This window comes from Xenopus laevis, chromosome 3L (genome assembly GCF_017654675.1).
Source record: "Xenopus laevis strain J_2021 chromosome 3L, Xenopus_laevis_v10.1, whole genome shotgun sequence".
NCBI classification, from domain to species: Eukaryota; Metazoa; Chordata; class Amphibia; order Anura; family Pipidae; genus Xenopus; species Xenopus laevis.
Window position 1 is genome coordinate 70,297,985 of NC_054375.1, and position 13,589 is coordinate 70,311,573.

A 13,589-nucleotide genomic window follows, 5' to 3' on the forward strand; every position below is an offset into this window, starting at 1 on the left:
GGACACCCGGAGCTAAGAGCAGAGGAGCCTACCGGAATGGTGAGATCACACGTGTTGGGGGAGGCGGAGCAGGAGGCAGCCGGCCTAGGGACGGTTATTTTGGAAATCCGGCGCTGTCTAAAGATGCAAAGAAGACCTTAATATAAAAATAAATAATAAAAAATTGTAAAGGCCACAATCAGTTTTAGAATAATATGCACCCCAATATGATGACTCAACACTAACCATTGAAGAGAATTTAAGCCATTTTTTAAGAGAATTTCAAGATTTATTTAAAACATCATTAAAGGAGAAGGAAAGACATCGTACACTTGGGGTGCCAAATGTTAGGCACCCCCAAGTGATAGTATTGACTTACCAGAAACCCCTGGGTTGGTGCTCCTATTAGCAAAAAACTGCACCGGCCCAGTGTAATAAGAGTGAGCTCCACGGAGCGATCTTCTTCCGTCTTCCTTCTTCTTCTTATGGCTGTGTATGCACAGTAGAATGAAAAGCCGACTTTAACAAAAAAGATGGCTATTTCGTTAAACTGCGCATGCGTTTGCCCCGGGATGGTGCCGTTTTCTGCTGATAGGAGCACCGGCCTGGGTTTTTTACAGAGGCCTAGGTGCTGCACTACAGACAGGCAAGCTTCTGCCTAGGCAAGCATATTTGACCTCAAGCAGTAAAATAATACATAGCTTATATACAGTATGCTTTCTATCAAGACAATATAACATTGCAGTAATATTTGCAAACACCTGGAACACTAAGGGGGTGATTTATCAATGTTTGAAATCGATTATTGCACTGCATAAAATACTTTGCTCTAAAACTTCTGAATTCAAATTATGCTTTCAAAAACTATTTTTTTCAAACACATTTTTTATATATATTTTTTTAATAAATAAGAAAAACATTTGGGTTGGCTAACAATTTGAGTTTATTCAAAGTAGAAAAAAAACTTTAACATTCAAATTTTGATAATTAGGCCTTTAACTGTAAATCTGGCAGTCATGTTTCAATTGAGTCAGGCCTGGGTATCGACAATAATAATGGAGAGCTTTAACATGAAATTATCTCATGCAGAACAATAGGAGTTTTGACATGAATCTGTTTGCTAAAGTTGCCACTTTCCACCCTCTAAAGGATTCGATTTGCTTTGCCATTATTGTACAGCAAAAAAGATTATCTCTTTGTGGAATACAGTATCACTAATATATGATATAAAGGTTTTTATTACTATGCATTTATATAGCAAAGAGCTGCAAATCCTAACTTGAAGGAAAAGTTGTCTTTGCTCCCTAAATTACATAACAGGTTGTGTTTGACACTCAGACATTGATTTATTTCTCACTTGTAAAAACATGACTGTGAAATACTGCCATAACTGCATTTTAGAAAACCTGCACACTACTGCACATTCAAAATATCTGTATATAACATAAGAATAAAGTTATGAATCTGTTAAGCTTAAAGCATGGCAGCAGTAAAACTATGCATGGCATATCTTTTAAATAATGTTAAAACAAAAAGATATTTAATGTTTTTGCCAGGAATATTGAAAATGGAGCAATTTCATATCATTCCATACAGGGTTTTAATCGGCTATTACTGTATGTAGTCCCATTGTATCGCAACTGGTCTGCCTGGATCACCAATTGTTTTACAAATGATTTATGTCAGCAGTTGGCAGTGAGAAGGACCACACATCAACAACACTTCATATGTAATGACATTGCATGACCAACATGCCAAATTATCAGAATGCACGTGATGTGACTATTTAGCCTTTGGGCCAAATGATCAAAAAGCCAAAAGAATGACCTTTAGGCATGACTAAGTTAAGTCTATGTTACCAGCCTATGCTTGGTAGAAAATGAAATCATGTTCACTATGGTACAATCTCGAAAACTGGATCTGTCTGGATATGAAAGCTTGATTTTCCATATATATAATAGGAAATTTAGCAAGTTGCAAAGTTTTATGCAAATTCATGAAAGTAAGGATAGAACAGCCTTATATAATCACATATGTTTATACTATTTATAGCATCAAAGCTTACAGAATGGTGTACAAAGACACTTCTTTCTTTACACTTAATCAGTGATGCCATGTTGAACAGACAATATATTAACTATGGCATATCTAGCTTTAAAAAAGTCTTACTGTTAAACCACATATTACAATCACACATTTGGAACAACCTATTGCAGTACACATTCAGCCTACTCACATTATACAATTTCAAATGTGCTACATGCATGCAAAACACAAACCTTTATCTTAGGAGAAGTTCAAATAAGCAAAATGTAATGCAATAAGTTACGCAAACCACTTTACAGAGAGTCTGGCACCACTTTGTCAGAATTATTTTTCTTTGTTGCCTTATATTGTCCCTTAGACTTCAATGGATTATACCAAGTAATGTAAAATACTGTGCAGAGCAACCCTATGACATGCAAATACAATAGGGGCTTACAAATGTGACATTTATCAAAAATGTGCCAGGTAAAGGTGTGAATTGTAAATTTACATCTGAATGAATTGTACACTTAAAATTGATGGTGATATCAGTTCCAGAAGTTTGGTCACTGGACCATGGGATTCACAGTCACGTAAACATAGGAAAAAGGAAAAACCACATGTTCCTTTAGAACATCCATCCCCTTAGAATATAATTCCTTTTGTGCTTAGAGGAACAAATATTTTTCATGTCGCAACAGTACAGAATTAAGGGTGATCCAGATAGTTAGCAACTACAGAGAAGCAGAAAAGCTTATAATTTTTTTGTTTGTTGATTGCCTTTAACTGATTTTTTTTATTCATTATTTTCTGACAATTTTTTAGTTCTTTACATTCTGTATCTGTGTGCAGAAACAGCTTTGTGTAAATTTCAGCAGTGTGTTACATTCACACTATTTATGTATCATTACCTCCTAGGTGATAGAATGCATCCTGTGCATGCTACAAGGGTGTCCTAATTAGAGGATTAGGTATACTAACCTTCATATATGTGTATCTAGGAGATACAGAGCATTAATTAGATTAGATATCTGTTATGTTGTTCACAATCTTTTCCACATGCAAGCAATATAGGGGGTTATGTATTAAAAGTTGCTAAGTTTTCCCAGGAGGGGTAACCCATAGCAACCAATCAGCAGGTAGAATTTACTGGTCACCTGTTTAAAAGCAAACATCGAATTGGTTGCTATGATTTACCGCTCATGGGCAAAATTAATGGGGCTCATTTATAAACACTGGGCAAATTTGCACCTGGGCAGTAACCCATAGCAATGATTAGCTTTTTTCAGCCAGCTGTAGGTTGAACACTGGAAGCAATCATCTGATTGGTTGCCATGGGTTACTGCCCAGGTGCAAATTCACCCAGTGTTTATAAATAACCCCCAGTGACTTTTATTACATATGGGGGATAGAGCTCTAATATTTAAAACTGTAAACTTATATGTAATGACCCTTTATTCAAATCATTTTTGTTTGTAAACGTATATATCTACTAATTTAACCATGATATTTTATGATTTTTTTGTTTTGTTTCCAGTTTTACATAATTTAAGGTAACACTTGCCTTGTAAAAATGTTTTATGGAAAGTCACATTCATCACTAGAAAGTACTGTTTTCAAATTCAAACAAAATTACTGGTACTTTAATAAATCTTATAAATAACACTTTTTCACTGCCACAGGGAGGGCAAGATAGGGAGAAATGCAGTTTTTAGATATTAGTAGAGGTCAGGGGTCCCCAACCTTTTTTACCCGTGAGCCACATTAAAAAATAAAAAGAGTTGGGGAGCAACACAGGCATGCAAAAAGTTCACCGGGTGCCAAATAAGGACTGTGATTGGCTATTTGGTGGCCCCTATGTTGACTGACAGGCTACAGGAGGCTCTGTTTGGCAGTGCACCTGGTTTTTATACAACTAAAACTTGCCTCCAAGCCTGGAATTGAAAAATAATCACCTGCTTTGAGGCCACTGGGAGCAACATCCAAGGGGTTGGTGAGCAACATGTTGCTCGCAAGCTATTGGTTGGGGATCACTGGGTCAGGGGACAGGTATTTCTCACAAAAGGTGTAGGAAGGTAGCGGAGGTACGTGCCTAACATCCCCCTGCACTCTGGGCACATGGCTCTTCTGCCTACAGCTAGTTGACTCTGCTTTCATTCCCTGAGCATCTTGTTTGTTGATCAGTGATTCCACATGTTCATGTGTGGTCACGGCAATGTGAAGAGAATTTCTTGCAAAAGGAGTAATAGTGAAGGCACATTTTTGAAGAAAACTGTGAAACTCTACTGCCAATAGGCTGTCTTTAGTCTGGAGTCCACTGATTAATGATTGCTAATAGATTTATTTGAAACCGATGGGCAAAAGTTTCAGGCTTCTACATGCCCTTGTAATAGGCATATCTATAGTCATATAGCATTGTCATTGTCTCTGTCATTTTTCAAAAGGTTAACTATTTACAGAGCAAACACAAAGCAGGTTGCTTGCAATAAATCTGTCAAATGGTCTGAAATTAACTTGTTTTTCTAAAGGATGTGTCTCTTTCCACTCTTCTCCATACTGCAAAAAAGTGTGACATCCAGAGATGGTTCATATATTAATATTTTACATATCATTTATGATATGATATTTACCCATCATATGAAGGCTATGAATTACATTACTTACATATCCCTTTAGCTTCTTCAAAAAACAAGCTAAAATACAGACAATTTAACATGTACTATGACACACTCAAAAATCAAAAGTTCAGAAAAGTAAAGCAGTTGTGTTGTATTGTAGTGTTCTTTGGAATAGTGTTTGGTCTATATTGTTGCAGGGGTCATGGACATGATGTTCAGCTGTATTTTATTGTTCACTTCTACTTATGTTTATTTTATCTTGATCTTTGTTTTTATAGGTTGTAGAGAAACATTGGATAGAAAACTAAACATCAGCACACATAAAAGTAAAGGTATAACTCATAGTAAATTAAATAAAAATATAGTGAATGGCAGTATCTGTAAGACATAAGCAATACAGGTTAGACTAGCAAATATCCAGATGTGAAAGTACAAACTGTATCATTAATATTTATTTTTTCACAAATAGATTTTTTCTACAGTTTTTGAGGTATACAGTATATGGCTGCTTTCTCAGCCTAACATTTACCTATTACAAACATCTGTTTGCCAGTAGGACATTGCAAATGACTCACTCATACAAAACTTAGCCAGTTACAGCAGGTCAAATCAGGCAGCAACTCATAGCATGATTGGGTTGGTTGCAGCCAGTGAAAAAATGTTAGGTTGAGGAACTCACAAATAAATCTTTATATACTTAAAACAGGAAAGATTAATACACTAATTGGACGAAAACTTGTTGCTAAAGGAGAAGGAAAGCTACGTAGGCATTTTATCGCCAATAGATTAGCTGCAATAGTGAAAGCTAGAATGCTAGATTTATTCTGTAGAATGTTTTACCATACCTGAGTAAAAAGCTCTAGAAACTCTCTGTTTATTTAGGATAGCAGCTGCAGTATTAGTTGGTGTGACATCACTTCCTGCCTGAGTCTCTCCCTGCTCACTTATAGCTCTGGGCTCAGATTACAGCAGAGAAGGGAGGGGTGGGGAAGAGGAGCAAACTGAGCATTCTCACGCCAAGGGCAAGGAGGTTTAAGCTGAAGGCAGGAAGTCTGATACAGAAGCCCATGTGTACACAATAGAAGGAAAGAAATGCAGTGTTTCTTTTGACAGGGGACTCAGAGCAGCACTACTTTGAGGGTTTACTGGTATATTTAGGTGGACATTTCTGATAAGGCTTACTTCGTTTTAACTTTTCCTTCTCCTTTAAATAGGATTAATCAACATCACCTACTGGTTAGTGAATTTTATTCATAGCAACAGTTACCCTTATAGGAATTCTGAATTTCTGAAGAGCAGATGTAGACTGTAAGAACTCCTCTGTTAACCCCTTCATATCTGCATAAATTAAGGGGGTTATTTATCAAAGGTTGAATTTTAGACCTTGAATGAACTAACAAGAAAAAACTTGAATGCAAAAAGCTCAAATCAGTGTAGTCAGGGTGAAAAACTCAAATAACCTAATTGATGAAGTTTTCTGCAGGAAAAAAACTCTCTCAGTTTTAGAGCGAAACCCACCAAAAAAAAAAACTAGAACATCATGAAGGCTATTAACATCTTCAAATGGTTTAAGGGACCTCTGCTATTGACCTCAACAGAGTTTAGATGGTGTATTTTTAGATTGAAGCTATTTCCTGCTTCAAGGTATAATAAATCTAGAAAATTCTAGTTTTTTTTGTAAAAAAATCTAACTTTATGAGTTTTTTTTAACCCAAAAATTTGAGTTTTGACTGGAAAATACCCTTGAAAACTTGAATGTTTTGTGGAAAATACATCTTTAATAAATCTGCCCCTTTGTGTTAAGTTAGAAACTGGGCTTTCATCAAGAAGTTGGGAGAACATTGGTATACATTTGCTAAAGTGCATTAAACTTGTCTATAAATTATCACTGCATATTTTTTGTGCCCTAAGAGGTTTTTTGTTGTACATGTGCAAGTGTGAAACGGCTGGTTTTTTTTTGTACAAGCTGATGATATGCAATTGTTTCCTTTGAAAAATTACATTGCAAATTACCCACTACAGAGTGTGGTAAAGTTTTTGTACCCTGCAAATCATGGTATAATAATAATAATCATGACAACAACAATAATAAAAATAAAAATATGATGTGGCAATATGATATATGATATGATATAATATGATTTTGCCTCTACAGTGTATTGCATTTCAGTAAATCTTGCCAAATGGCATGAAGTATAGTGTTTTGTTTTCTGCAGATGTGCTAGTGACTGAAAATACAGACCATAAGTGTCATTATTAGTGAAAGCTTTTTGTTAAACAGAGATGGCATAATGTGGCTACATTTTGCAGTAACTATTTTGCCAAACTTTTATAGCAGTTTGTAAATAAACACCATATTTAGAAGCAACATTATGGTGGTTAAGTCATGGTTAAGTAATGTGGTCCATAAGCAGAAAGTTAGGGCTCCTGCTGTGTGTAGGGTTGGATTTCCTGCTGTGCATATGAAGCATTAGGAAGAAGATTCCACTAAGGTTATTTGCAAAACATGGGGGTGACTAAACTGCAGCGATCTCACTGAGCAGCCCTTAAGCTATTTGGATTTTTGAGAAAGGGTAGTGTCATTCAGTTCCATTTTTGCTGATGACCTTAATATAATTTTTGCCCTATTCAGCCTGGGGCAAATACTTGATACTTTTGCAAAGTGATGACTCCATACTAATGAAAAAGTGGTAATGAAATAATTTGTTATTTAACTATCACATATCACCAATGTTCTCTGCATCTTATTTTTGATGAAGGTATATTAATAATGCTGGGATGAATTTTGCTTTTGTATGTGGTGTGATATAATTAGATGTTAAATATGTAGTTTGAAAAGGTGAATCAAACCCATTACCAATTGAGCATGTAGATGGTGTAATATATGAGGTCTTTGAAAAAAGCCGCCATTTATTAATCTATAAGCAGAAAGACTCTGATTAAAACAATTTAATATATGGCCAAAATGATTATTTTAGAATCAATAATGTTGGGCAGCAATTTGACCCTAGTGTTGCTAGTACAGTAGAAACTGCAAAGTTTATGTTTTTCTCAAATTTGTGCATATGTAGTGGTGATCTACTAAGTAAACAACAATGTAGTACTTTTGTTAGCAGCAAACAAGTTTGAAGTAGTCAGATAGCTATAGTTGCATGTGTACTTTATCTGTACATAGATAGATGTCACCGTTGAGTGTCTGCACTCAGTCTTTGTGTGTATGTTTTGTACATGGTATGCAGTGTATGCAGCAGCCCTTCATGAATAAGTTAATGCTCTATGTATATTTAGCACTGCTGAAAATTGGGGACACAATCCAAAGTAAGCATACATTCGTATAACAGTCATATGCAGAGATATGGTTTTGTTTAACCTGGAAATAAAACCTGCAATCAAAGTCCTCTGTTTGTGTTGGAATATAAAATGAACAGCGAACTGGGGGTACTTTTAGACAAGGCTACAGCTATAAAGCTAAACTCAATTAATGTGCACTGTAAAGAGGCTTTATGTAATAATGATCCCAAAGGAGCAATTACACTAACAAAGTGTAAAGTTGCACAGAATAACTTGTTCTTTTATTATGCAAGAATCAGATTTTGTGCAGAGATCGCTATTAATAACACATTACCAAAAGTCTAGACTCCTGTTCTATTCAGCACCTCCACACTAACCCAGACCCAAATGTATGATGAGCTGTAACCAAGGGATAAAATTGTTACACAATCAATAAGGGACAAATGGATAGAGTTCTTACACAGACCCACACTCAATGGCATTCATGTTGTATATAGTGTAAAGGTGCAAACAAGTAAACTTGCAACCAACAGATACATAAATCCCTTAAAAAAACTAAGCCACCTCATACCAAAGTGTGACCTGGGTGACATCCAATAGCTTTATAAAATACAGTAGTCAGTTATTCCTGTATATTGGAGAACTTTTATGTTTCAGCTTGGTTTTGTATTTTTTAAAAATGCACTGGCAATTCTACTGCTATGGACATAAGAAAAATCTCTTAAAGAGAAAGATAAATCCAAAAATAAAGACAAGGCTAATCTGAAAGGTATATTTTAAACATGCAGTTTTTTTAACCTGACTGTTGAACCCTAAATTTAATTGAAAACAGTACAAATACATGTCAAACTGTGAAACTTAAATTGTTTTCTGAAAAATATATGCTAATTTTGCAATTCCCCCTACAGTTAAATTGTAAGCTTTTTTTGGGCAGGAAGCTTTTTTTGTTTCTTAGCACTCAGCACTTAATCTTGAATGAAATTATAGTTTTGTATGTTTTTATCCCTTTCTGCTCTTTAAATGTATGGATTTCGAACTTGGGTAATTGTTCAAAAATGCAGAAAGATGCATGTTTGTGTTTTACTGGTTCTTTATCTGCAGGAGAGTAGGTGTTCTGTGGGGCGATGGATCACCCTGTGTGTCAGCACACTGAAATGTACAGTGCTGAGTGCACCAGAAGCTATGTAAATAAAAGTATACATACATATAAATATCAGGAATGGATGAATACCTAGCATTGCCTAGGCATGAGGCTGATGTGGGTTACTAGGCATATAGGAACCCTTGCAGCTGTTTTTAAAGGGGTACTCTGAAGTTGTATCAGATAATATGATAATTATATTTTTCTCTGTTTTAAACAGTTTGTTTTACCATTAGTGTTCAGCACTGGTGAAATATTGTGATATTTATTATGCAAAGGTAATACCAATTACCAGTTTTACAGCTATTCTGGAACGATTGCAAGGATATTCTTTCCTTAACACAATCCTTGCCTGCTGATTGTCAAATTCTATCATTCAAATGCTTTGCTGCTTTATGCATCAACCAAGATCATTGCACATTTATTTAAGTTAATCAAGGTTAATTCTAAAAATGTATTGATATGTATGGCAGTTATTCAAGTGGCATATATACATTTTTCATTTAATACGGATACTTTCCTGGAAATGCTACAAATGATAATGCTCTTGTCAACGCATTCAAATTATAGATTTATTACTTTAATAAGCTTGGACCAAAATTTTTTTTTTTTTTTAAAAAAATGCTAACCATTTAAGCAACTATACATGTTGTGAAATGTTCATGCCTCAGGTTGACATTAAAACACACACACACACACTTTACTCATTTTATTTAAATGTTTAAATTTAAAAAAAATGGATTATAAAAATTATTTTTTGTAAGCTGAAACTACCTAAAATTTATAGAAAAATAAAACAAGAAAGTTTTATTAACTGCTATAAATACAGAAGATCCTCATTAGGGAAGGCTCGAATTGTAAAACAAATGTTGAAAAAAATATAACATATATAAAGTTAATTAATAGTGTTAAAAAAGAAAAGAAAAATAATTTTCTCCTATAACAATCTGCAAGAAAAGATAAAAGAGAAACGCTAGCAGTAAAAGAAAAACAAAAAGCATCTGCTCCCTCTCCTTTCTTTGCCGCAGGATACAGAACAATTAAGATTTTTTTAAGAAGATGTGCAAATCTAAACTCAATGGGAACACAACAGCTAGCGTAATCATTTTATCTTCCAAATCTGACGCAATCTAGGGAGGCTTGGCCATCTAAATAGTGGTGATTGGTTCAGGGAGTACACTCCCCTCTTGTCTTTAAATACTACTCTCCTAAATGACTTGCACTAGGAAACTTCTGACATTGCAGCTTGACAAAAAAGGTGCAGTATTCAAATAACTGCATAGCCAGTGGGCAAAGTGGAACTGAAGGTAATGTAACAGCTAGACTTTTTGTTTCTTGGTTTTAGTTATATTCTGCAGCTTTTTGGAAATGTCTACATTCTACATATCTTTACAAGTGATTTATTTAAAAAAACTCAGGACAGTTTTTTTAGAACTATATATAATGTATATGGTTATGTGGGCATTTATTCGTTTTAGATGTTTTTGTTTTTTTTGTTTTACCCCAAAGAGACAGAAACTCAACTGATATGAGAAATATAATAATGTAACATTTTTATATAAATATTCTTTCATAATATATGAATATATATCCTATTCGTGCAGTTTTGCACAAAAAAAATGCTGCAGATTGTAAATGAAAAATAACTAACAAGCTGTTAATTGACAAGATTAGAGGATGTATTTTATATAAACTGCAATTTATGTGAAAATATAGCTATATTATGTGCTGTTAATTGACAAGATTAGAGGATGTATTTTATATAAACTGCAATTTATGTGAAAATATAGCTATATTATGTGTGTAATGTAGATTGCACACATAACTGTCACACTCTTTTCCATCTGCAATCCTTTAACTTCTATTTGGCTGTTATATGACATTGTACAGCAAAATCAAATTAGCTATTTTTAGTAGAAGAAAATCTTTTTTTAGCAATGACTGCTCCAACATCTGCCTGCAAAACTTTCTCAACTTTGACAAAGTGATCACTAGAAAATGATAATGGGCAAAATACTCATTATTTAAACAATTACTATCTAACATTTTTTTTAAATGACACTGGCTTTCAGAGATATTTCAGAGATATTATTGGTGATATACTGCAGATGCCTGGATTACCTTGGGACTGATGATTTTTGTGTGTGTAATTTGCCTAACTTGATCAAGTGTTTTTCCATGTTCAATTGTAGCATATGCACTTTACCATTTATTGCAATTCATGTGTATAAGCTTTGTGAAGATTCTCATTCATCCAGGTCATGGTATATCTATAGAAATAAGTCAAATCAACTGAACTTGCTGTGTTTTTTATTTTTTTTATTTCTATAGATAGGTACAGTATATTAGCTTGTTTAATGCATTCAGGAGTTTTAACAATTGCAGTTCCTCCAGTGTCTTATCACTCAAAGCTTGCTTGACAAGTCATTTGCACCAAAGAGAAATAATGCCTTTACATTTTGTTTGCAGAACAAGGTGTTCTAAAAGCTGACAAGTTGCGTAAGGGCACTTAGTAACAGCAATCCTGTTTGCACCGAAGAAGGTGGCCTGTCAATTGGTAAACCACTGACTGATTCCAAAGGATTGCATGGAACTACAGAGAATTAGCATGGATCGTGATGGTGACAGCTGCAGTGGAATGAGCACTGATGAGAGTTGTTACAAAGAAATGGATTCTGAGAAAGTCACTATAAGCAGGTTGGATCATTAAAATGAAAAAATTAAATGCAGTATAATGAAATGAGCTAAAAGATGTATGTGTGGGTTTAAAGTCAAAGAGGTACATCCATTTTGTCCCAGGTGGCCCTTGCTACTGTTATACTTATCTCCTTAAAATTCATAAATGCACAAAGGGTTTAGGGGTGATGTCAGAGGATACTGATCATTTTACCCATTAATTGTTTTCAATGAAGTTAATGTGCTTCTAATACCTAAAGCATGAAAAAAATGTATGATAAAAATTTACCCTAGCAACTACTTTTGGGGGATCACAGTGATAATGCCATGCATTTTGCAGAAAGTGGATCTTAGTAAGGTAAAAAAAAAATATATATATATATAGAGAATAGGATTTTTAAAATACTTGAACAAACACTGTATCAGTGGTGTCACTTCATTGATGACATAAATATATCAGTGATTTAAAATGCTTAGAGGTTGCAGTCAACTCTATCAGTGTAATGATTATGTGATTGACAGGTAGCAATTCAGAATAAGCCAAACTAAACTGTCTCATCTGGTAGCACACCCTGTGCTGGCCTTCTCCAGACTCCAATAACAGCTAAAATAATAGCTGTATATTAAAAGCAACTGCCGGCATTGTCACATCAGGAGGCAGAATAATTTTTTTGATAGTGGATGAAAGGCGGATTAATTAAACAGCTTGAGTGCACACAAAAACAAAGCAATGTTCACACAATGGGGCATATTTTTTACATTCAAACAGATTCAAACATGTCCTTTGTTCAGTTTATTTGCAGATTACCCTCTCTTTTTTGCACTTGCCATTTTGACGTCTGCTTTACTGTTGTTGTAAAAACAATTAAACCAGAAAATATATATTGTGTGAAACTGGCATTCTATCCTGTATTTAAAGGTATTAAAGGTAATTGTTGTTTTGTTAATGTATAGTCAGTATCCTGGTGAAGAAGATGAAGAAAGTCAAAAGTTTCTTACCAATGGACTTAGAAAGAAAAGCTTAGAAGAATATACTGAAGAGCATGTAAGTACTTTATGAATGAATTCCCATACGGTTTGATAAATAATATTCATATGTTTAATTATGGCATCATAAAAAATGAGTTTAGAATTACAGAACAATCTGGTCTTCTATAGAAACATCATATAAATTGTTTCTTCATTGTGATAGCCTATCTCATATAATGCATCACTTTTGAAATGTACCCATTAACCCTGTGGCCTCACCGTGTAAGTCACGGCAGACCTCTGTACATCAAGGACAATGTCAATATATTTGACCTTTGTCTAATTATTAACTCATTTATGGATATTGTAACTCTTACAGCATGAAAGATATTCATGGGGTGATACAGTGTATGAGCTTATGGCATCCAGAGAGAAATTAAAAATAGTCTTTTATTTATCATATCTTAATCTAGATTTCTTCTTTTATTTCTTGTCAAGCACCCTGGAACCACTTCATTTGGAATGTCAGTATTTAACTTAAGCAATGCCATAATGGGCAGTGGGATTCTGGGCCTCTCCTATGCCATGGCAAACACTGGAATAATACTTTTTATGTGAGTACTAAGCAATTAAACTAAATATCTGAAATGGCACCTAAGATGCTATTACCTATTACAATGTCTAAGCTTATTTTCATCTGTCTTTACCAAAGCTAATGAAACGAAGATAACACATTGTATATAATCAACCAAAAACCAATAAAAGTTAGAGATGCAAGGGAACACATAAAATCCTTACATTGTGTTTCTAATAAATTATTAATTTGAATGTACCCAGCAAACCACATTGAAATTTATTTTATCTTAAGAACGGCTAATTTGCAATGCTGC

At 34.4% G+C, this 13,589-nt stretch overlaps 1 protein-coding gene across 2 annotated transcripts in view; it reads left to right on the top strand.

Moving 5' to 3' along the window:
• The window catches only part of slc38a4.L (solute carrier family 38 member 4 L homeolog), a 44,272-nt gene that overhangs the window by 4,289 nt on the left and 26,394 nt on the right, over positions 1-13,589 (top strand). Inside the window, exons 1-4 of one of the 2 annotated variants that reach the window (XM_018252514.2) lie at positions 10,259-10,361; positions 11,524-11,751; positions 12,685-12,775; positions 13,198-13,313. In XM_018252514.2, coding sequence (XP_018108003.1) covers positions 11,642-11,751; positions 12,685-12,775; positions 13,198-13,313 — 317 coding nt within the window. In that variant the 5' untranslated portion in view covers positions 10,259-10,361; positions 11,524-11,641. Of the gene's footprint in view, positions 1-10,258; positions 10,362-11,523; positions 11,752-12,684; positions 12,776-13,197; positions 13,314-13,589 lie in introns of those variants that run through there. The other variant, XM_018252513.2, reaches the window with a different exon arrangement.